The sequence below is a fragment of the Diospyros lotus genome, chromosome 7 (assembly GCF_014633365.1).
Source record: "Diospyros lotus cultivar Yz01 chromosome 7, ASM1463336v1, whole genome shotgun sequence".
Lineage (NCBI taxonomy): Eukaryota > Viridiplantae > Streptophyta > Magnoliopsida > Ericales > Ebenaceae > Diospyros > Diospyros lotus.
The window spans coordinates 13,478,651-13,504,623 of NC_068344.1; the positions used below are offsets into that span (position 1 = coordinate 13,478,651).

The 25,973-nt window shown below is 40.2% G+C and overlaps 1 protein-coding gene across 1 annotated transcript; it reads right to left on the bottom strand.

Annotated features, from left to right (window-relative positions):
* Window positions 1–1,158: 1,158 nt before the first annotated feature.
* Window positions 1,159–14,200, bottom strand: LOC127806261 (uncharacterized). The gene is made up of 2 exons (XM_052343443.1): window positions 14,036–14,200; window positions 1,159–2,055 (listed from the first exon to the last, which is right to left on the bottom strand). Exons 1-2 carry the CDS (start codon window positions 14,075–14,077, stop codon window positions 1,336–1,338), a joined length of 762 nt encoding a protein of 253 aa, XP_052199403.1. The 5' UTR covers window positions 14,078–14,200; the 3' UTR covers window positions 1,159–1,335.
* Between the last annotated feature and the right edge of the window lie 11,773 nt (window positions 14,201–25,973).

Genomic DNA, 25,973 nt, shown 5'->3' on the forward strand with positions numbered 1-25,973 from the left:
ATAGTCATCTCCAAAGCGAACGACAAGTCAACTGCAACATGTTTCGTCCTCTTCATCTGCTCCGATAGAGTTTCATGAATTGACAGTGATTGTTGTAATTGCAGTGATGACGACGACAACGATGTCTCTGAAGTTGTGGAAAGGGGTGGATGACGGGCTTATCAATAAAAGTGAGGGATTCGACCTGCTGTATTTAGATGACAAGCAATTTTGACAATGACAAATTGCGTTAGAGCAGAAACAATCGACCTCCTCACTAAAATTTTGAGTTAGCAAGGAGAATTCGACTGCATTCTCGACAGCCTAACCCAACGTCTGCCTGAACCCTGATCAAATTCAGGTTCAGCCACGGAATGGAATTGCCATAAAGTAAATCAATCACTCAAATCATTCATTCACTTCACCGCCAAGCAAGCAAACAGGAAAAAAGTGGATTCAATATATATGTATATGTATATATATATAGATAGATATATATGATAAATGTTATGCTATTTAAGCGATGTAGTAGTATTTTGTCGGATACAAAAATTATTTTATTTAATGTAGAAAATGTATATTATATTTTTTGTTGACATTACTTTTCACTGTTATGCATCACTTATTTATTATGTGACACCCTTCTTATTATATAATATATATTTTTTATGTTATATAAAATATTTTTTTTATATTACATCAAATATTGATGTGCTTGAATAGTATTATTATATTTTCCATTTACATGTGGGCACTTTACCATTCACCATTTACCAAATTTCCTTCTGTTTCATTCTTCCCTTGCGCTGGCAGGCAAAATAGCCAGCAAAGAGCAAAAAGGGCAAACGTAGATTACTGTGCTGTGCTGCATTTTGACTATAACTGTGTTTTATTGCGAAGTAGTATGAAAAAATAATATTAATAAAGTAATATTTAACAATTGAGTGTTCTGTTATGTTTATTAATTTTAAAAATAAGTAATAAAATTTTAGATAATATTCCATTATTGTGCTGTAAGTTTATAAAATAACTTAAAATTCACAACAATGCGAATAGCAGACATGCACGTATTAAGTATGCGTTTACACAGGTGAGAAGTCTGCTAATGCTACTACGGGTCAGTTGCAATGTTCAAGGTTTGAAAAACCTAGTCCAGCCAAAACAACAAACAGCAAGCAATCGCCAAAATAGATGTAAAATTGTGGAGCAAGCAAGCAATTTTTTGTACAATCAATTATTGTATTTTAGAGAGGCAGAACGAATATCAAAATGAGGGGATGAAAAGCAGCATCCCTAAGCACCTAAAACACTAAATGTGATCATGTATCCAATAAGCCCCATCCCATCCACCTTACCTTAGTACTCGTTAAAATGGATAGCACCAACTTTCCACACAATGTAAGTTGTTGCAAACATCACTGTGCTGATAAAAGTAAACGAAAATATGATGAGAAACACATCAAAACCTCCTGGAAACTCGAACGTCAGGCCCTGCTTCGGCATCCCTCTTTTTCTGTCATCGAACATGTTTGTAGGTGCTTCGGGAAGGCCAGATTTCTTTTTCCCTCTATCACTTTCTCTTAGAGCCTCTAGAACTTTGCTGCCTAGCTCTGATTTAGTTGGCTTTGATTCTGAGTAACGGCTGAGAACACGAGCTGCCCTTAGTTTCTCTCTTGCTGTTAGTGGTGATCTCCTCAGGCCAGATTCTGTGTTCACAGAAGCTGTCTCTGGCTTTGCGAGTGGGGAAACAACAGAACCGTTAAAATGCTCGACTGTCTGAGTTCCTGATTCTGTTTGGGCACTAGTTTGAGTCTGGTTCTTTTCTGCCAGCGAGTCCACAGATGGAAGAGCTACTTCTGAGGGATAATCATCAGATTCTAATCTTTCAGCATTTCCAGAATCCTTATTGCTGGTGCTTGTTGCAACATGATCCTTATCTGCAACAGAAAGGCATAATCCCCCTTTACTGTCCCTTCTAAATCTCCTTAACCCAACTAACCCTGAGCGAGATGTAAAATGACTGGCCTTTAGTAAGGGAATTCCAAGACCAGAGCTTGGCCCATGCTGATACCTGCCCTGCAAGTTTTATTAGAGAAAGACTACATGAAGAGTCAAAATGAATTGGAGTAATATATTTCATAGGTATGTATAAATCGTTGAAAAGAGGGGCATCAAGTGCCAGCAGAAGCAGAAGGGTATGGGGATTCTGCAATTTACAAATTTGTTTATTTGGATGGGAATTAGAAGGCTCTCTAAGCATGGCAACTAAACCGCTAAAGCTCACACTGCTTCGAGTTCACTTCAATTACACATGATTGGCTGAATGAACATGTTACTTTAATTTACAAATAGACTCTGCTAAAGGTTAATAGTGTCCCATTAATAACTAAAATGGCAGACTAAAAGTGTCCCTGCACATATCAGTGAGAAATTAAAAGCATGAAATCTAAACTAGTACAAAGCCATCAGCCTTTCACTCAAATCTGCAAGAATATCAAAAATAACTCCGAAGAAAAACCAACAAAAAGAAACCGTGAATATTTGTAGCCAGGCTCTCATGAAGAAATGGAGAGCACTTTGAAGATGAATGATAAGATTTGGAGATGAATTATATTGTTCCTGACAATCTGAAGCGAGGAAGTAATGATGTCTAGGTACCAGGTTTGTCTCATTCCCAAAAAATAAATTCTGTTGCAATATTCTACTTGAAAAAAAAAAATGTGGAAGGAATGTGGATAAATGACTACACTATATTGGAATTATATCTTTTTGGCTTGTGCAAAGCGGAGATAAGTTTATTCCATTTATCTGAGTCTCAGCTCTAAAACACAGCAACCACCTCTCCACATGTGGTGTGACAATGCTATGCAAAACTGACTTTCCTGAAATCCTGTAATGATGGGAGCCTCATGTACAAGACTTCTCATGAAGTCCCTCTAGAGGGTGATGGCAGGTGTTAGTCTAGTTGGGGCCACCAATGACAGAAAGGGAAGGAGCTAAGACAATAAATATAGAGAGGTAAGTGAAGAAATTATAAGGGGCTGTTTAGTTGTGGAAAATGATCTAATTTTCTGTCCCTAATTTTTAATAAAATATCCAGTTTTCATTTTCTGTAGAAAATTTGGAATGTGTTTGAATGTTGAAAATAACATCAATTTCTAATCTCAAAATTGGAAACTATGTTCAAAACACAGAGATTTTTCTATTGTGTAACTTGTGTTAGAGAAGGAGATGGAGAGGTTTTGTGGACAATCATGTTTTCCAAATCTTCAAATTACTAAAGAAAACTTAAAATAATCACTTAGGAGCTTTCCAAGTTCAGATCAATTTTGGAAAACAGTGTTTTCCGAATCTTCATTTTCTATTTGGGAAATTTTTGTATTTGAACAAAGTTTCTAACTTTCCGTTTTCTGTGGAGTAATTTTTCAAAACACTGGAGCTGTTTCCACAACTAAAAACCCTCTAAGCTTGCTTGAGGATGTCATGACCCTAGGAGCAATGGAACGGCATCATTATAATAGGGTTATAATAGTTTGCTAGGAGATATTTTGAAAGATGTTAGGAGCACATGGGTGCTGTTAGGAAATCAGTTAGCAGCTAGCTATGCCTATAAAAATGCTACTTGTAAGGAAATCAATTACCTTTCCTTCTAATTCTCTCTATCCCTCTCTCGGTTCTCACTAATTATCCCTCCCATTTCTACTATTTTCTCTCCCTCCTTCAATTCTATCATTTTGATTTCTTCCCTAATTCTTATCACAACCCTAGGAATATGACAAATGGTATTAGAGCCAATCATTCCTCAGCTATGATTCCGATGAACTCGTAGCAATTTGGTTCGAATGACAATTATAGCGGTGGTCTAAACTGACAGTTCTCAACTATAGATAGGTGAGTGCAGGTAGCATTTTCGATTAGATTCCAAAGAATCAAAGGACGAGTCATAACCGAGAGAGTAAAACAACTCTCGGTTCGAAATTGAGAAGCAAAGCGTAGGTTCGTTTCAGAAGTTGCGCATCGTTCCGATGAATTCAAGTAGCACACCAGAGGCGAAGCGAACAAAGGAGAGTTCGCGATTGGAGTGGGTCAATAAGTGAGCACACCTGAGGCAACATGAACATACAACGTTTGCGATTAGTGCGGGAGTCCGTCGAAGGTGGTGACGTAAACAGCTAGGAGGGTCACAACTAAAGCGGACAACTAGTGCGGGAGATCCGTCGAAGTTGGTGATGCAAACGAACAAGGGGTTCACGAGTGAGTCAGACAAGGGAGTAGGAATATGACAAATGGTATTAGAGCCAATCATTCCTCAGCTATGATTCCGATGAACTCGTAGCAATTTGGTTCGAATGACAATTATAGCGGTGGTCTAAACTGACAGTTCTCAACTATAGATAGGTGAGTGCAGGTAGCATTTTCGATTAGATTCCAAAGAATCAAAGGACGAGTCATAACCGAGAGAGTAAAACAACTCTCGGTTCGAAATTGAGAAGCAAAGCGTAGGTTCGTTTCAGAAGTTGCGCATCGTTCCGATGAATTCAAGTAGCACACCAGAGGCGAAGCGAACAAAGGAGAGTTCGCGATTGGAGTGGGTCAATAAGTGAGCACACCTGAGGCAACATGAACATACAACGTTTGCGATTAGTGCGGGAGTCCGTCGAAGGTGGTGACGTAAACAGCTAGGAGGGTCACAACTAAAGCGGACAACTAGTGCGGGAGATCCGTCGAAGTTGGTGATGCAAACGAACAAGGGGTTCACAAGTGAGTCAGACAAGGGAGTGGGAGACGCGACTGTTGTCCATTGTGATCGGTGATTAACTGCTCCAAGGAGATCGATTATCCAATAGATCTAGGCAACTTAATTCTTGAGGTGTATTAAGTTTTCGTAAGACCTAAGCAACGGCTGTAAGCCATTCATTCTAAGGTGATTCAGGAAGACGAACTCAATGGAAGTCAGGTGATTGCTGATTTTTGGTGGTTGTTGAACATAAGCGATACCTAGAGGTTGTTCTTGGTTGCTTCTATCCTTTAAGCTTAGGCGGTTTTAACAAGTTGTGAGAAAGGAGATCTCAGCTGCGGAGGAAGATTTTCAAAGGAATTTAAACTATGGAGATGGCCGCAAGACTTAGTGAAAGTGTATAGTCAAGGGAGAAAACACTCAAGAAGGAATGGGTCGCAACAAGAAATGAAATCGATAACTTCAAACGAAAGTTGGACGACTTGATGATTCTATTCTCATAGAAATTTTAGGTTAGTGTTCCTATTGAATGCTTCTCTATGGAGTACTCTGCTCTCCTAAATCAACCAGCAAATTGGAGGTATTCCTAAAATTGCTGAGGCCCTAAGATTTGGACTAGTTGTTACAAGAAGTGAGGAAAGACCTAAAATGGAGCAGGTCATTCAAGATGACAAAAGAGGAAGGGCAACTACGAGAGGAATTATTGAGGCTCCTATGGAGGAGAAAGATGATGAAATGAATCCTGTTACAATTGCCCAGAAATCCGAAGGATAGCCGATAAATCAAGATGATGTAGCATGGGAACAACACATCGATTCATTTGTGATGTCAGCTAAAGATCAGGTCGAAGATGAGTTGACCAGGATCCCGACCCTACCCAAATGGTTGGAGTTTCTTTAGATCGTAATAGCCAAGTTGGTACCTATTTTTACACTGCATTGGAAATTGAGGAGGGGTGGCCAAGGATCGATGAAAAGGTTGAAATGCACAGCTTGAAGGCTGTCTTCTTGGAGCTGTGGCAACCATTTGGAATAGCTATGGAGAGGCATATTGTTCTTTCTAATCTTAAACAGATGGGTGAACTTCCTCAAACATGGGTTGCTGAATTTTCAGATCTAGTATCCTTGTTACAGCCCTTGATGCCCTTAAGTCTTACAAATCTTCCACCACCTGTCACTGAAGGGGGACCTAGGACTGATACATCTTATAGTTACAATCTTGGTTTATTTTTTGCTTACTATTATTATTTTTATTTTGCTGTAATTCTGTTAATTTCTTGCTGTAATTTCCCTAGTAATATTAGCTAGAAGATTCCCACGTGGAGGGAATTAGAATAGGACAAAGAAGCGGTTATAACCGCATGGAGGAGGGATCTGCTGTAGCAGTCCCCCACCACTGAGTGTTATATATTTCCAGCTTATTGGAGAAAGAGGCATTGAATGATAATATCAGAATTGATTCTCCTCCCTTGTTCCCAACTCTCTCTTCTCTCTCATTCTACATTCTTGTTCTATCCCTCCCTTGCTTTGTTCTGTTTTATGTTGGTCGAAACCCACTCCTAATTCAATCCAAGCTAGGAGTAGTTATCCTCACGGGTGTGCCGTGACAATTTGGTATCAAAGCCACATTTCCTTGGCCGATCGAGAAGGAAGTCGGTAATGGAAGAAGGGACTCGAATGAAGAATCTGGAATCACAACTGCAGCAGACCAGCTCGGCCACGACCGATTGTCAAAATCGGATCGACTAGCTGGAGTTATGAGCTACCCGTAACCATGAGGCTATCATGAGGTTGGACAGGCGAGTGGAGAGCTCCATGGATGGAATGGAGCGGAGGCTAGAAGGGTCCATCGCATGAGTGCGAGATGAATTGAGTGCTCAAATGCAACAGTTCATGGTTATGTTCGCTCACCAAAACCAAGTAAGGTTGTCTCCTGATTCTCCACTTCGAGAGCACACAGAACCAATCCTATAGAGGAATGAAACTAATGGGGAAAGCGGAACCTCAGAGATTGGAGCGGACCCAGAAGAGGAGTTGGCTGGGTTGATGAACAAGGTTCGGGATAGGCCTGTTAATCATCACTCAGGATTTCCGATGCCTCGGATGGATATTCCCACCTTCAAGGGAATTAATCCTCGGTGGTGGCTGAGGAAGTGCGAAAGGATGTTTGAGTGGTATGACATCCCTGAAAGGCAGAGAGTACCCCTAGCTACAGTTCATTTCAATGAGATGGTGGATGCTTGGTATCAAGGAATCCTTAGACAGGGAAGGATCTACACTTAGGGGGAATTCTCTGAGAAGGTATGCAAGAGGTTCGGAGAAAGAAGTATGGAGGATGTGGTGGAGGAGTTTAACAAACTAAGGCAAACCGGAAGTGTGGAGAGCTACCAAAAGCGCTTTGAGGAATTGAGATCTTTCATGATCCAACACAATCCTCACCTCTCGGAGGCCTATTTTGTGTCAAGTTATTTAAGTGGCCTTAATGACGAGCTCAGACTAATGGTGAAGGTGTTGAGGCCTCAATCAGTTGAGCAAGCCTCCAAAAATGCTAGGCTGCAAGAGTTAGTGGTGGAAGCCTTAATGAGGAAACAGAGGCAGCAAACGAGGGGCGTTGTGGGAGGCCCATCTAATGCTGCTGGAAGACACTCCAACCGAGATCAGATGAGAGGAAGTAGTGGGGTGCCCAACCCAACTTCTTTTGGAGAACAACTAAGGGAATAGAGAAGGCTGGCGGGATTGTGCTTCCGGTGTGGAGAGAAATACCATGTGGGCCATCAGTATAAGAGACAGATACTGTTGCTGAAAGGTAATGAGGAGCCTGAACAAGCAATACCGAAGGAAGAAGAGGATGAGCAGTAAAATAATGAAGGTAGAAGGATGAGTTAGAGGGAAAGGCCTAATGGTCTTAATTGACAGTGGGAGTACCCACAGCTTTCTAGATGAAGGCACGGCCAAGAAGCTGGGGTGTCAGCTCACGGGAACGCCCCCTTTGAGTGTGACCGTGGCCAATGGCCAACAAGTGATGAGTACATCAGCTAGCAATGGGTTTTGCTAGGAGATGCAAGGCGAACAATTCGAAGCAGACCTCAGATTGTTACAACTGGGGGGATGTGACGTAGTGCTGGGGGTGGATTGGATGAAGGGAGTAAGCCCAATCAGTTTTGATTTTAATCGAATGGAGGTGTCATTTGAAAAGGAGGGAAGGAGAATGATACTAGCAGGAGGCAAGGAAATTGGAGCATGCAAAATGATAACAGGAAGGAGGTTGCAAAAGGTGCTCAAGGGGGAATGGACTCAGCTGGCCAATCTATTTTCCATCATAACTTCGGAGGAATTTCCAGGAGGGCATGGGAAGGCCTACCAGGCGATCAGCTCAACTAGGGAGCTCTCTGACCAGGTAAACCACCTAAATTGCATTAATGAATTGCTGGCAGATTATGAGGACCTGTGCATGGAACCTAATTCCCTACCTCCCGCCAGACCTTATGACCATATCATTCGCCTCAAGCCAAATACCGAACCCATTAATGTAAGATCCTATCAGTACCCACCTCTCCAAAAGACTGAAATAGAGAAAATGGTTAGGAAAATGCTTCAACAGTCCCTTCTTAAGCCCAGCCAAAGCCCATTTGCTTCACCCGTCCTATTAGTCAAAAAGAAGGATGGATCATGGCGATTTTGTGTGGACTATCGCCAACTTAATGCCAAAAACATTAAAGACAAATTCTTTATACCCTTGGTGGAAGACCTCCTAGATGAACTTCACCACGCCTAAATCTTTTCAAAACTTGATTTGCGTTCGAGGTATCATCAAATTAGGATGAGACTGGAAGATGTACCTAAGACAGCCTTTAGGACCCACCACGGACACTTTGAGTTCTTGGTAATGCCATTTGGGCTTACCAACGCCCCAGCCATCTTTCAGTCCCTAATGAACTAGATATTTGAACCTTATCTTCGAAAATTTATCCTTGTGTTCTTTGATGACATATTTGTCTACAGCCCTTCCCTTAGCCAGCACCTAATTCACCTCAAAATCACCTTGGAAGTCCTCAAGTCTAACCAGCTTTTCATTAAAAAATCTAAGTGTGCATTTGGTCAAGGGCAAGTGGAATATTTAGAGCACATTATATCCAAGGGAAGGGTTAGTACGGACCCAAAGAAGGTGGAGGCGATGGTGTCCTGGCCGAGGCCTCAGTCCGTGAAATCCTTGAGGGGATTCCTAGGTCTAACTAGGTATTACCGGCGGTTTGTTAAAAATTATGGGATCCTCAACAAACCACTAATGAAACTGTTAGGGAAATTTTGGCTGGGGACCAGAAGCGGAGAGGGCTTTTGAGGAGCTTAAGAAAGCCATTAGCAAAGTGCCGGTATTAGGGCTACCTGATTTTAGCAAACCCTTTATCTTGGAGACTGACACGTGTGGAACGGGTGTGGGGGCAGTCCTGGTGCAAGAAAGGAGGCCCTTGGCATTTTTGAGCCAAGCATTGGGCCCGAAACATGTGGGGCTGAGTATATATGAGAAGGAGTTCATTGCAGTACTAATGGCTATTGACAAATGGAGGCATTACTTGGAAGCGGGGAGGTTTATGATTAAAACGGACCGCAAGAGTTTGAAGTTTTTACTACAACAAAAACTACAAACACAGTTGCAAAGGAAAGGCATGGCCAAGTTGATGGGATTAGACTACTTGATACAATATCGGAAGGGAAAGGAAAATGTGGTTGCTGATGCATTGTCAAGGTGTCATGAGGAGGGAAGTGTGGCAGCCATAACTACTGTTATCCCGGAATGGTGTCAACAGGTGATCGAGAGCTACGAAGGGGATACAGTAGTTAGTGAAGGAGCTGCTGGAAAAGCTGGCCATAGGATCTGAGGGAGTTGAAGGATATACACTGGTGGATGGAATGTTGAGGCACCAGGGCAGGATTGTCATTGGAAATAAAGAAGACCTCAAGAAGAAAATCTTGCAATCACTACATGAATCTCCCTTGGGAGGGCACTCTGGCATCCAAAATACTTACTTACGGGTGAAACAACTCCTCCATTGGCCCAGGTTAAGAGCTGAGGTAAGAAGGTTTGTGTTGGGTTGTGACATTTGCAGGAGGTGCAAGGCTGAGAATGTGGCCTACCCAGGGCTTCTACAGCCACTGTCGGTGCCCGAGCAAGCTTCGTCTAGCATCTCTATGGATTTCGTCGAAGGGTTGCCCAGGTCTGAGGGAAAAGATAGCATCATGGTGGTGGTTGATCGATTCACGAAATTTGCTCATTTTATAGGGTTGGCCCACCCTTATACAGCCCAAGAGGTGGCTAGAATTTTCATGGATCAGGTGGCAGCCTTGCATGGGGTTCCTACTACTATTATCTCCGACCGAGACAAGGTTTTTACAAGCGCCCTATGGAAGGAACTTAAGAAGGCATTGGGTGTTAAGCTAAACATGTCTTCAGCCTATCATCCTCAGACAGATGGCAACACCGAGCGGGTAAACCAAGGTTTGGAGAATTATTTGAGGTGCATCTGCATCTTACAACCCAAGAGTTGGCACAAATGGCTGTCTTTAGCCCAATGGTGGTACAATTCTAGCCAACACTCTTTCCTAAGAGTGTCTCCCTTCGAGACTCTCTTCAGTTATAAGCCTCCCTTACTACCCGCTTTAGGAGAACATTCCATCGCAGCCTCAGTAGAAGAGTATTTGCAACAGAGAAGGGAGGTATTGCGGCAGCTCAAACAAGAATTGGCTACAACTTAGAATAGGATGAAGCAAGCTGCAGATAAGAAGAGAAGTGACAGGGAATTTGAGGTCGGGGAAAAAGTCTACTTGAGGTTGAGGAAGCACCACCTAAAGGCTACTACTAAAAAACAGGTCTCAAAGCTTACCCCTAGATATTTTGGGCCTTTTACCATATTGGAAATGATAGGAAATGTGGCCTACTGACTACAGCTTCCAAAGGGGACTCGAATCCGCCCAGTTTTCCATGTCTCCCTGTTAAAGGCAATAGTAGGGACTGAGCAAGTGAATCCCGCGATGCCCACTATCTCTGAGGGAGAGGATAGCCTGGATGAACCGGAAGCTATTTTGGATAGGCGGGTAATTCACAATCAAGGGGTTCCACTCATTCAAGTATTGGTGAAATTGCAGGGTGGTGCAGCAGAAAGCGATACTTGGGAGTACCTGCCTAGCTCGCTCACACGGTTCCCCAGAGCTACCAGTCTCCTCAACATTTCTTGAGGACAAGAAAGCTCTAAGGAGAGGGGAATTGTCACGGAAGGAGGACCTAGGACTGATACATCTTATAGTTGCAATCTTGGTTTATTTTTTGCTTAACTATTGTTATTTCCATTTTGCTGTAATTCTGTTAATTTCTTGTTGTAATTTCCCTAGTAATATTAGCTAGAAGATTCCCATGTGGAGGGAATTAGAATAGGACAAAGAAGCGATTATAACCGCATGGAGGAGGGATCTGCTGTAACAGTCCCCCACCGCTGAGTGTTATATATTTCCAGCTTGTTGGAGAAAGAGGCATTGAATGATAATATCATAATTGATTCTCCTCCCTTGTTCCCAACTCTCTCTTCTCTCTCATTCTACATTCTTGTTCTCTCCCTCCCTTGCTCTATTCTGTTTTATGTTGGTCGAAACCCACTCCTAATTCAATCCGAGCTAGGAGTAGTTGTCCTCACGGGTGTGCCGTGACACTACCGTTGAACTACTCAAACATGCTTGCCTCCGCGAATGGAATATGAATTGTTAGACAATATGTTGCAAGCAGTGCATCATTCAGAAGACCCCAGTGATTATGATAAAGTTGTGAATGCTATATTGAATGAAGAGATTCTAAGCACCAAAGACCATCGTGAGAATGTCAGAAGATTAGTTTTGGCTAGAAAGGATAGTGTCCCTATCCAATACATAGATTTTGACACTGAAGTATGGGCCTAGGTTGTTGCAGTAGTAGTGGAAGTAATCAAACAGCATTGCACTAAGCATTTGGAGATAATACCTGTGAGGTTGATGGGAGATTCTCCACAGCTCAATAAGAGTGTTGTCAAACTTTTGATTCATGGGGGAGACAAGATTGAGCTTGGCCACGAGCTACAATTACCCTTTGTATTGGGTTGTTATAGTTGGGAAGATGTTGAAAGAAAAGGTTGCTATTGGACTACTACTAATTGCTACCATGCACTAGCATAGTTCATGTATGAAGACCCAAGACATTGCCAAGACTTACAGATCAGTGGGAAAATAGAACCTTTGCATGGAGATCTGTAAAAACATTTTACAAGTGCAGGAAAAGCAAAAGAGAAGGAACACAAAAGCAAACAGGAATGAGCCTAGAAGAAGAAAGAGATAAAAAGAGATTAAATAGATAGTGAGAATGGGAATTGGATGAAAAAACAACGGCTCAGTGGTTAGTGTTCTAAAAATCGGCCTAGGCGGTCGCCGCACAAAATTAAGATACAATTGGCTCAAACCAAAATGAAAAGGAAAATGACATTTTGCATCTATGCACGAAATATGTTTATTGTTCCCTTACTTAGACGATTCATCATCTAACTTGGGTTTTGCCCCTAGAATATTCAAACGTTTCAAATGGAGATTGTAGCAAAAATGAGGATGAATGAGACATGAAATGGCACTTAGCAAAGTGCATGATGAATTGAATGTATGTTATGTAGTCCATGTATTTAAGTTCTGCTAATATGAATTCTAAACATTTTAAGAAATGATGATGTATAACCTTATTTATGGTTAATGTTAAAGTTAAGATTCGATTCTAGTTTCCGCATTTGATGTTTATGATGATTCTCTTTCGAGATAAATGTACGAAAATTTTGGGATGGATATGAGGAATGATATGGTTTAGCATTAGTTTTGAATGAAAAAATTTATTATCCCAGAATTATCCTAAGTTATAACACGCCCGAAAAAATGGGGTGTTACACTCGTTGTCTCACTTTTCACTCTTTCCCTCTCTTGCTTGGTAATTAGGGTTTCTTTTTCCCCTGTTGATTTTCTCTCCAATGCATGCACAATCAACCTCTAACTAAGTGAATGTGAATGCCATGTCAGCCAATCTCTTGTACACTTGACATTTTTGAGTCAGCATGTTAACAGTTGGGCAAATATTTAAAGTTTAAACAGAAGTTAGATGGCATAACACAATTGCAACAGGTGCAGTTCAGGAGGTCAATTGGTAAATTTAAAGTTTAGAATAAATCTAAAGAAAATGCTAAAGTTTGATATTTTTTTGGTCATTACCCTATTGTTATGAACCAGACCTTAAACATAAATTTCTGTACAGTACACAGAAATGACCATTACCATTGACCACTGCAGAAGTCATTGTAGAATGATAAGGACTGCTTAAAGATCTTTCAACTTTGAATTACCCTTTATTCAGAGGGACGAGATCTCACATGGCCAATTTAACACATTGCCTAAGGAATTTGTTTCCTTCACCAAAGTTAAGGATTTGACCACTAAACATGGATCAATGTCACTGAGTACAGGGCAAGGGTCACTAAACTAGTCTAGAAGATCTGATCAACCACGGTTACAAAGAAGGTGGATTAATTACACTTTGAACAGATATACCTTAAAGAATTCTAGTCCAATAGAGCTGACCAACCAAATATTCTCACGTTTCGTACATGACATTTCATCTACCTTAAAGAATTCTTGGGGTAGTTTCTGCGCTTCCTTCAAGATTTTAAAGAAGCAATGTTTTCTGATTGCAGAAGGTATTCATCAAATATTTTTCTGAAGGTAAGGCAGATTGAATCTCACAAACTGTTGTGTTATTCCACAAACATTGGATCCTTTTTTGATATTCTTTTCTTTCAGCAGGGAAAGGCAAGGATGTTCAACATGCTCTCGGGCTTATGAGTCAAAAATTGTGATTCACATAAATCAAGTTGCACTGGGTTGACGTCCTCAACATCACTTGAAAGAATTTTGGAAATCATTAAAGCTTAACAATACGGATTAGGCCAAAAATTAAACACATAGTGAACAAGAGTTTTGCCACTGAATCAACCGACAATAGTCTAAAACTAATTAAGAAAGGCCTACGCCTTGGTTTCGCAATTGCAAAGCTTCAAAGAAGTTGGGTTCACCCACTAATAAAGTTATTCCTCGCCTTAGAATTGAGTATTTACCCGACACCTAAGACAAAACGGAGATCTAAGCATAAAAATAAAGCATTGAACAAAAAGAAATTGGGCGTCTGGAACAACCCAACAAAAGATAACTCAAGTTCAAGCGGCCGACAATTTAATCCGGATAAAGTGGCGAAAGAGAAAGAAGAAGAGCACACCGTAGAATTGAAGACGAGGATTGAATTGAGAGAAACGGCCATGGTTCCTCTTCGGCTCGGTCTATGGCCCAACCATTTAAGGAAAGATAGGGAGGAGGGAGAGAGAGTTTTGGAGTTTGTTTGCTATGCTTTGAGTTTGTGGCTGCAATTATAAACCCCACGGACTCGTTTCGGGATGAGAGACAGCCACGCTTCCCTCCCGAGTGAGGATTTGTTCACCCCCTTTTAACGGGGGTGAACACAACCCCCGTTAGTGAGCTTTCACTAACGATGGGTTCTATTTCTCTCTCATGAGAGGGAAACAGAATGAGGGGAGAGAGACCCACCCCGTTAAAGGGGGTGAACACATCCTTGAGTGCAATTTTGTTTACTCTCAAAAACAGGGGTGATGGTCACCCTCACAAATTTTGTGAGGGTGAAAAAACAACGGAACGACATGAAAATATTAAATATCGTTCCGTTGCTTTTTTACCCTCACAGAAATTGTGAGGGTGACCATCACCCCCGTTAAAGGGGGTGAACAAAATCGTACTCCACATCCTCACTCTTCCCTCCCTCGTGCAGTGGTTATTGGATTTTATTATTATGTGGTATAAGATAATATATATTTTTAAATTTGTCACTGAATTAAAACGTTAATAAAATTATAAAAAGTATTAATATTAATTAGATAGTATTTTGGTAATTAAGTACAATGTTTTGATTATTAATATTAAAAATAAATAAAAATATTGGATTAGTATTTTTGTTGTCAAAATATAACAATAAATTGAAATAAATGATCGGGAAACATTGAGGTAAATGATCTTGGGACCAAACAATCTCAAGATTAGACTTGTGTGGTGACAATTAGGAGACCAAATGATCATGTGACCTGATGAATAGGTGGCTTGCTGATGAATGGGTAGTTGTTGATGAACAAATGCCTTCCAATGATTGAGTCCTTTCAAATGACCGAGAGGTCTTGAATGACAAAGAGGTCTTGAATGACTGGGAGGCTTGCCAAAATAAACAAAATGAACAAACAGTTAGGGATGCGGGAAATTGTTCCCATGCATACCCTCTGATGCTTAAGTTAGTTTTTGAGTGTTTGAGCTCAAAAATGGAGTCTAAGTATCAGAGTGAGCGTACCAAAGAAAGGAGACAAGCCTCTTATTTATAGAAAATGGAGAGGTGGACACACGATAGCCGTCCTAGGTTTTTCGAGTGGCATATTTTGAGTATATTCTTGGCATATTCAATGAAATTTTGGAATATTCTTGGCATATTAAGTTTGTAAAACGCCTCGAGATGGCCCACTGGCTACAAGGGAGGTTCCAGGGGGTAGAGGGCACTTATCACCCAGTGGTGCCCACTCGATCACCACTCAATGCTTCTTTGATTAGCTTTCCTTTGGCTTGTTGCTATTTCCTCGGTTTGATTTGATTTGTTTTTTGCTACTTGCTTTTCAATAGGGGACTTCATAGCTTGATCTTTCATAACTGGGTGGCCACTCGGTCATTGCCTTATTCTTTTTATCTTGTTCTTCCTTTGTTGGTTTTTCTTTTCAATGATGTATTTTAGCCTACTTAGGTATGTATTTAACCCAAATACCCATTTATAAATCTGACTCGGATTCACCACTTGGGTTTGCTCTATATCTAGATTGTCTGTTGTTTGCATGGCATATCAATTGTTCCTTACTCTTTTGATCAGGAATCACGGGCAAAAGAGTATCTTGCCCTACAAATCTCACACCCACCTTCCCTTTACTTCTCTCTTAAAGTTTTTTTTCATGTGATTTTCAAGCCTCAGAGTTATTTCAACTCTCCATATCACTTCAAGTCTTTGGATCATTTGTAGCTCTGGCATTTTCGTATTTCGAACCCTCATAAGCGCTAACGACTCTAAGATGATAAGGCATGTGTCTCGGCAAACACACACAATGCTGAAGCTTCTACCCTCGCAGTTGTAATGCCCCGCTTTCTCGGGCGAGTTATAACTTGGGACAATTTCGGGACAATAAATTTTTTTTTTTAAACTAATCCTAAATCATATCATTCCTCATATCTATCCTAAAATTTTCATACTTTTTCTCGAAAGAGAATCATTATACACATCAAATGCAGAAGCAAGGATCGAACCTAATATCTCAACATTGATCATAAATCAATTCTTACATCCTTATTAACCATAAATAAGTTCTTACATCATCGTTCCTCAACATAACTTAATACAAAGCATAAGTTCTCAACTAACATTAACCCTAAATAGGGTTATACATCTTCATTTCTCAAAACATTCAGAATTCAAAATAGTAGAACTTAAATACATGGGTTACATAACATACATTCAATTCATCATGCACTCTACTAAGTGCCATTTCATGCCTCATTTATCCTCGTATCTGCTACAATTTCCATCTGGAGTGTTTGAATATTTTAAGAACAAAGCCCAAATTAGATGATGAATCATCTAAGTAATGGAACAATAAACACATTTCGTGCATAAATGCAAGATGCAAAATGTCATTTCCATATCATTTCGGTTTGAGTAAACCGCACCCAATTACTGCTCCCCATTTTTACAGCCTCCTTACCAAGGTGAGGTGTATGGGTGCACCCTTGACAGAGTAGCGGCACCAGTCCATAATTCCAAACCCTTATGCGATGCATGATTAATAATAACATCGTGTACATATGCGCATTTCATCATAGCATGTAAATGTAATCTACATGACATATTCACATCAAGACATGACAACATGATAAAATCATTTACTTAAAATCAGGTTTTTGGGTGTAACCGCTTACAAACCAAGCATTTTCCATAAAACTAAATTTAGTTGGAAAGTACCACTTACCTTCTCAACCTTATCATGCTACCTCGATATCCGTGCCTTACCTAGAAATTCGTGCATTGCCTCAATTTGCGTGCTAATCTCAAAATTCGCATAAGTCACTTCAACTTTAAGCCTCAAAGCATCCTAATTACCATATTTAATTAAATAAACATTAAAACCTATTTTTCATAATTTCTTGCATTTTTTTATTTTTTTCTCTATTTCTTCCTATTTTTCCTCAATAAATCCAAATTAAATATTTCTCAAATATTTCGAAATTTTCTAGAAAATTTTACTTACCTTAACTTAGCCTCTCAAGCTTTCTCGATATGCATGCCATATCCTCGAAACGCATGCCTGAACCATCTCCAGAATAATCATAAATCTCCATTTCTTATTTTCCAGAATTTTTCTAAGATTTTTCTATATTTTCTTTTCTTTTCTTTCTTTTCCTTTTTTCTTTTCTTTTATTTTCTTTTTTTTTTCTATTTTCTTTTTCTTCTTTTACTATTCATCATCTCCCTCTCGCGTCTCCTGCACGCGCACCACCTGCAACCGACTCATCCACCACGCCCAACCGCCGCATGTTGCCACTGTCTTACTCCCGGTCGCCTCCGACTGTCATCATCGCGCCACCTCCACCACGCTGCTCACCGCTCCTTACGCGCCCAACCGCTGTTCGCAGCCATGCCTGTCGCGGCTATGCGGCTCGATTTGGCCACCCTCGGCCTCGCCTTACTAGCCTCCTCCGATGTAACACCTCATCTCCTTAAACTGCCCGAGAAGAGGTGCTACGGGAAATCAAATAAAACTGACTAATAAACTAAAATCTGATACCAATACTGAATATCTCAATCAACTGAAATAAAACTCCGAGTTAACAAAAAACTAAAAAACATAAACTATATCTGAGGAAAAATCCCTAAACTGGAATATAAAATAAATCTAAACTGATCAACACTAACTAATAAACTAACGACTCCCAGACATCTTTGGTCTTGAGCGGATCCACGTACACACACTACTGGACACTGCTGCTAGGCCCCACATCTGGTACTCTTCCACTAGGACCTGGAATGGTGAAGAGTACAAGGTGAGCTACAAAGTTCAGCAAGTAATCAATTGGAAAGAATAACTAAAGCTGAATCAAAGAATATCGATACTGATGAAATACTTACTGAACTTGTACTGAGAGATATAATAATCATTGGATAGCATTTACAAGATGTAATGCACATAAACTGTAACTAAATGCAGGTATGCAACTTTGGCACGTAGGCCCACATAACTGTAATACATACCTGACTGATTTGAATCCTGCAAACATAAAAACTGTAAGCACATACTGTGGGCAATATGCCCCTAGCTCCCTGGTCGACATCAGGTGAGTGACACACAATTTGAAACTGAAACTGGTGGGATCCCCGCAGACTAGCTGCCTGGCGCGCATAATGCAATGCTCACATACATGCTAGCACACCATATGTAGTGCTCCATAGAAAGTCATGCTCAATGCTCATACCAAGATGTATACACATAAACTCACAAAATAATGCTGATCATATCAAATTAAATGTTATACATGTAATCTGATTTAATATATTTGAATATAAGGATTTACTCTTAATTTCCCTTGAATTGCAATATTTTCTGACATTTATTTAATAATTTAATGATTTATTTATTGCAACTTGAAGACTTTCCAGGGGCGTCACCCATCATAAAATTACCCCAACCCGGGCACGCTTAACTTTGGGGTTTTGAAGATAATGGAATCAAATAGGAGAAAAGATGGAATTTCGATGTGAGTGTTATACACCCTAGGCCTATTGGGATATGATTTTCACCCATCCGGATACGAGACACATGAATTGAATGGAATTGTGAGAGACATCCGGATGAGTAAGGACCCATCTGGATACAAGACGCATGAACTTTGGGATATGTTGTGAGAGACATCCGGATGTGCAAAGATCCATCCGGATATGAGACACAAACATATTTGGACACATCCAGATACAACTCAAGGTATCTGGATATCACTCTCAAAAAGCCTTAGACTCATCCGGATACGATACAAAGCACCCGGATATCACTCACAGATAACTTAGACACATCCGGATACGGCTCAAAGCATCCAGATACTACTCACAATCACTGCTTGACTCATCCGGATACAAAAATAAAGTATCTGGATACGACTGGACCATCTGGATATGAACAAAATCTATCTGGATGTCACTCACATAAAACTTTCTGACCCATCCAGATAGCCTCTAACCTATCCGGATGCTACTCACATGCTCTGAAAAATCTATCCGGATATGAGGGAACCTATCCGGATGTCTGCAACTTTTAAACCCAGAAACGACGCTCACAAAGACTCTGTTCTTCATTCAATTTTAAATAAACCTACACCATTCCGAACAAAACTTGGGAAAACAAATCCCAATTGATTTGAAACAACTTTAGGAATGATTTAATGATCATATTTAATGGAATCGCTGTAAGGAAAACATGCATGAACTGATATACACATACTGTGAACGCATATATATATATATATGGCGTATCTGTAACTGGAACGATAGCGACTTGATAAACAATCTGGAATAACTGATATTGAACGCTAATATACTCCCGTAAGGAAAGGATCACAAGGAGAAGAAACTTGCCTTGGCGATCTTTGATCGAATTCGAATGCTACTAATCGAATTGCTATGCTACTCACTGTTACTGCAATTGCTCTTGACTTCTTTTCTTCTTCTATGCGATCTCCAATCTTCACGGTGTGAAGAGACTCAATGCTATGGGAAAATATATATAGGGAGAGAGAAGGAGAGCAACCCTAGGGCATCTCATTCTCCTAACACAACTAGGAGACTCCATAAATCCAAAACCCTCTCTCGGATGGACTTCCCATTCTCATAATAACTATTATTAATTAATTAAATTAATAACAACTTCTTAAATGACCCTCAAGTCCTTGCATTTAATTTCAACACTAAATAAATATAATTAAATGCTATTTACTCAATAAAAATCTAAATTGCCATATTAAATAATTAAATGGCAAACCCTCTTAATTAATTACTTCAATAATTGATTAACTAATTCTAAATAAATACTAGGCCCTCTAACGGGTCGTTACATCCGAGCTTCCTTGCTCGCTTGTGCTTGTTGGACCTCACCCTAGCTACTATCTGTCATGCCCTGCCCTCTCGAGCTTAAACCTCACATTTCATCCTAAATTGATTAGGACAATTCCTTAATTGCAATTACATCCTCAAACATTGAATTAGATTGCATTACAATATCGAAAATGCAAAATTAATAACTTCAAAGTTACTCGATAATGACGATTTTGCCCTAGTATCCTCACCGGGCTATCATTTCATCCCAAAACCATTGAATGGTTGCTCATTACGAAAAATCGGAGCCCCTTCAGTCTTCCATTGACTTCCTGAAAGTCCCCTACGACAATTCGATTTTGCAGCCTAAATAGTAGCTGTATTTTAGCAATATCGAAAATTATTCTTGATTCAATTTTTTTTGATACCATAAATCCTATCTCGGGATGCTTATCTTTTTCGTATCATTTTCCTTAGATAATTTCACTCTGAGGCATTCCCTACAGTCGATTCGGTACTAATAACTGCTATTAAACTAATTTTTCAGTATTCTAAACTTATCGAAATTTCGTGGCAATCTCATACAAACATGGGGTATTACAACAGTAGAGATCCTTGTGTTCAATACTCCCTCCCCTGAGAGCGTAGACATGACTCCTCCATGCACTCCTAACTCCCGAGGAGGTAGGGGCTCTTCTTCTCCTTCACCCTGGTGATGCTTTCTAAAGACTGAATGCTTTATAGGAAATGCAACGCCCCGTTCTTCCAAAGCGTGCGTTAACTCGAGATTTTGGGGATATTTTTTTTTCAACATACACTCAACATAAATTAAATCTTGACAATCCCCATCTACCATCTCAGCATATCAACTTAAAGGAATAAGCTAAGATTAGTAATATCATCACATTACCTAAAGTAGAATTGAAACCTCGATAATACATAACCGTAATATCTTTATTCAAAATATAGAATTCGTACCATCGATGTTCAACATGACATCATCAAAATAATACACCTACAATTGAATATCTCGTACATAATAAAAAAACCTACAAAAGATCTAATATGTAACTATCAGCTACATCTCAGGAACCTCATTTCCTTTGACACCACTACTTTCACCTGGAACGTTTGAATATTCCAATGACATAGTCCAAATTAGATGATGAATCATCTAAGCGAAAGTTTAGAAACATTTTCATGAATATATGAAAAACCATGAATAAAACCAACAATCTCAAGATGTTCCAGCCTAAGAGAATCTCACACAGCACTTAACTCTAATCGGGAAAAATCCAATCTCTTTAAAGACAACATAACCACCACTACACATTTACATAACACAATCCTACTTAAGAGGGGTAACATCAATGCATGAACCTGAGAATCACCCCACTATCATGTCAGGCATTACGTTCCCACACAAAAACATTCTGAATCTCAACACAAACCTGGCCACAAGAGGATTAATACTATCCCCGGAATCAATGTCCACCTAGGTAATAATGCTATTTCTCAAAAGAACTTGGGGTGGTGTCCATTCTCAGCCCCACCATTTTTTGCCAACATCTAGGGTGGTGTCCACTCTCAACCCCACCACTTGAGTACCATAGGATGAAATCCGTCTCAGCCCCGTCCCAAGTAGGTCACATAACATTAATCCTTGGCACACATCCTGAGTGCTATCACTCAAGTGCCACAATACAAGTTGACAACCCACATCCCACATGGACAACACAAAAACATGCCAATGTTGCAACACATAACATGCATCATATAAAATTAACATTTCAGTGCATGAATTTATAACGCCCGAAATTCAAGGCACAGGTAAAACAATTTGAGACGAACCTCCTACATGAAACTAACCTATCACAAGTCAAATTGTTTGTATAAACAAATCAAGTATAGGGTTGAACCATCCAAAATAAAACCAAGTTTTCGGTAGAACGACTCACCTTGAATGTTTCTCAGGCTACCTTGATTCTCGTGCCAACTTTAATTTTCGTGCTAAACCTTAAACAACGATACTATTACTCAATCTCGAGCCTTAACAATCCCTAGATATCATATTCATTCAAAAGAATATCAATATCTATTTTCCCCATAATTTTCTCGTAGTTACTCCTCATTTCTTTGCGAAAATTTCAAAATAAATACCTCCTCAAGTATTTTCCCAAATTTTTCTCCACCAAAATTCATAAAATATTTTTTCTAAAAATATTAAAAAAATTCAGAAAATACCTCACACACACACCCTTATGCGCCTGCATGTAAAGACCCATGCATGCATTACATGCACCGATCATCTTCTCAAGGGAGCCCCTCGCCGTCGGCGATCAGAATTCTTCCCCGACCACACCACTTGGTAGCCCTCTTCAAGTCGATCCTATTGGCACCTTCCTTGGCCTGAAAACACCACTGGAAGGCCTCATATCGATCGTTTACAGCCTCAGCTCCGGCGATGACTATAACTTCTGGCCAAGCTTTGAAACCCCTTAAAACCTACACGAATCCTCACGAAATCTTCTAGAAATGCTCCTTACTCACTTAAGAACAAAAGCCCTTATTCACGACCTCCGATTCACTCTCAAACATGCATGATTTGAAGTTTAATTTTCAATGCATTCGGCCATCTCCAACCCTCTATTTATACCTGATTTTGGAGCCAAAACGAGCCATGATTGGTCAAATCCAAGTCTTAAATGCTTGATACGACCTTAGATAGCCTAAAATCGAGCTAATTTGCCCTGAACACCCTTCCCCAAATTTTTGGTGAGCTTCGGCCATACTCCACCTTATCAATGTCAAATCACGGCCACACTTAGCCATTTCTCGGCCATACCCAATCCTAATCAACTCGCCATGTTGTGGGGCCCATGTTCGTGCCCTTAGACTACCCTAATTATAATACCCCATATTTTTGTGAAGATGCCACGTATTTTAAGTGAGTTTAAAATACCGAAAATATGTTTGAATTGGCAACGAGTGACCGAATCAGTCGTAGGGAGTACCCTAGAGCTTAGATACCTAAGGTTAAAGGTATATTTTTTATGAGCGTCTCGAGGCGAGATTTATGACGCTGAAAGAAATCAAATCAGAAATGGTTTTCGGTTAAGCTAAGTTGTAGCCTAAAAAGATCGAATGATGGTAAGGGGCTTCCGAAAAATTGTATATATTGAGTAATTTTGAGCTATTAATTTTGGGATTTTAAATATCTCTATAAATTTGATGTTTGAGGGTGTAATTGTAATTAAGAAAATTTTCCAAACGAAATAAGGATGAAATTAAGAGCTTATGTGGTAAAAGATTGAAGTTGAGGGCTTGAAATAAGGGCCAAAGTGTTATTTGAAAGAAGTTTGGGGTTTTAGCTTGGATTCCAAAAGTTCAATTCATTCTAGTTTTGGATTTCAAAAGCCACTCAATTATGGCTTTGAGTCTTTGGAGTCCATGGCTAAGATTTTGACAAGTGGCATAATGTGATTGGTTGGAGAAATCTATAAAAAGGCACCATGGGTTCTTCACAAATCATTCCAACCAAGTTTGAGGAGTGAAGCACTCTAAGAGGAGGAGCTTGCTCTAGAGAGAGAGAAGGGAGTTCGGCAAGAAGGCAGGAAGAAAGCGGCGAAGAAGCGGCGAAGAACGAGCCTCGTCGGAGTTGCGGGTCTTCGCCAAAATTCACCAAAATCAGTTAGAAAAAAAGCGAGGTAAGTCTGATTTTTTTTAATCCTATAGAGGGTGAAGAGAGGGTTGCGTAGGTTCAAACAAGGGTCAAATCGGAGTTAAAACGAGGGAGATATGGCCGAAATACCAAACTGAGGCGTTGCTGTCCAAAACTGCTAGGCAGCGCGTGAATTACACGCGCTGGATAATAGCTGCGCATGAGGGCGCGTGGCCAGCGGCTGTCGAACCACTCCAGAATTAGTATCTATATATCTCTTCTCTTCTCTAGTTTGCAGCAAAGTGCACCCTAGGTCGTCTCTCACAAGGAGCCTCACCTTCTTCTACCAACAAGGAGAACCAATATAAATAACAGTTTGTTTAGGGGGGGGGGGTTTGACAGAAAACTAAGTAACAAAATAGAAAACACAAGGATAGATGAAGATCAGTAAATAAAATGCAACCAGCTGTGTATTTGTCCCCTATGTGAAATCTTCCTCGTCCAACCTATAAATCTTGGTTTGTTAGATGTTTTAATCTTCGGACATCAAACTTAAAGCATCCCCAACAACCGTCCAAGGATTAGAATGATTGGAACAACAAAATGAATATAGAAATCTCTTATAAACAAAATGCAACCATTCACTCTCTATTCAACCCATCCGAAACTATGCAAGAACAACCATTCAAGCACATTATATTCATTTCCGAGATGTTATACCAACCGGCTACAACACACTCTGTTCTCTTAAGCATTTAACAGAAAATGAATCCATGCAAATTCACACAAACCTGCCATGAACTCCATGCACTCGAAAGTCTGCTCAAACCAAACCAAATGGAAATGAGTAAGATTAAAACAAACAAACCAGTTTTTGCAGCTCATCCGGGACTCCGATTCCACACGGGTTCAAGATACACCACCAGTTACAATAGCTCTAGCCTTCCATTACAGCAAGGAAGACAAAAATGAAGACAAAATGGAGAAAACAGAAAATACTAACAACCAGAAAATGGCCAGAATCTCCTCTCTTTTCTCCTCTCCCCCTCTGGAAATAAGTGCTAAAAGGCCTTAAATACATGGCTAAGAAAGGAAGAGCTAGGAAGGCTAGGGTTGGGCCTAGCCCAACAGAAAAGAAAAGAAACAAAAGAGAGCCCAAAACAGCAAAATCGAGCAGCCCAAATCTGCTCCTTGAAAGTGAGCCCAAGCTCCTTTAGATGAGTCCCACAATTGCCCAAGGCCGGCCTACCCTCATGAAGTCCGAAATGAGCCACTTCAAGACTTTTCCAACTGCTTCTCTAGCCCATCTAATATTCCCTAAAGCTAAGCAAGCTTGGATCGATAGAAGTAAGATAGAAAATAGTGTAAGGATGATTTGAAGTATAATAAAATAGAAACCATGAAAGATTAACAAAAATTACTTCAAATAGCGTAATAAGACTGAGGTGAAATGCCAAAATATAGCATAAATATGCATGATATCAGTGCGTGGCCAGCCTTCTTGGGGCGCGTAAGAGCGCGTGAGGTGTCCTTTTTCCATGAAATTTTCCAGTTATGCCCCTAATGTAATACCCTTCAACCCAATTTAAAAATATTTGAGTTTAGGTTTACCAAAACGTGTGTTTTCTGCAGAAACCTAGGCCGTTTGCAGTGAAACCATACCGTTTAAGAGATAAACCTACAAGGTGAGACTCCTATACTCCAAATCCTATTTTTTATTCTCTTATGAGAGACTTCTATTGCATGAGACGTGTTTCATGACGTTCTTACACATAAACGCTTGTTATTCTCTTACGTGAAATCATGTTGCATATATGAACTGTACTTTTCTGAAAAATATATGTTGTTGGCTTTTTAACTGTTGCATTTATAAAATTCGTGTGGCCATACTGTTGTACCTATTTGTTGTTGGCCGAGGGCAAAAGTCGGATATCCCCCGAGAGGCGCTATGCGTGCGCCATCGAGAAAGCTCTCGTGGGGAAGACCGTGAGCCCAAGAAACAATGGATGTGGTGCTTGCATGAGTGCTATGAAGTCGGGCCAAAGTGACATGGTTAGGGACCTCCCGAGAGGCGCTATGCGTGCGCCATTGAGAAAGCTCTCGTTGGAGGAGGCTACGTGTTCACGAGGCACTTCAGAGTAGTTCTCGTTGTCTTCTCATACATTTTATACCTGATCATGCATCGATATAAACTGTTTTTTTTTTTTTTTTGGAGTTTTTCACTAGAAGATTCATCTTCTAATTGGACTATGTCCCTAGAATATTCAAACGTTCCAGGTTCGACAAGCAGCTCTAAGGGAAAGGAGGTAGCTGAAGGATAAGTTT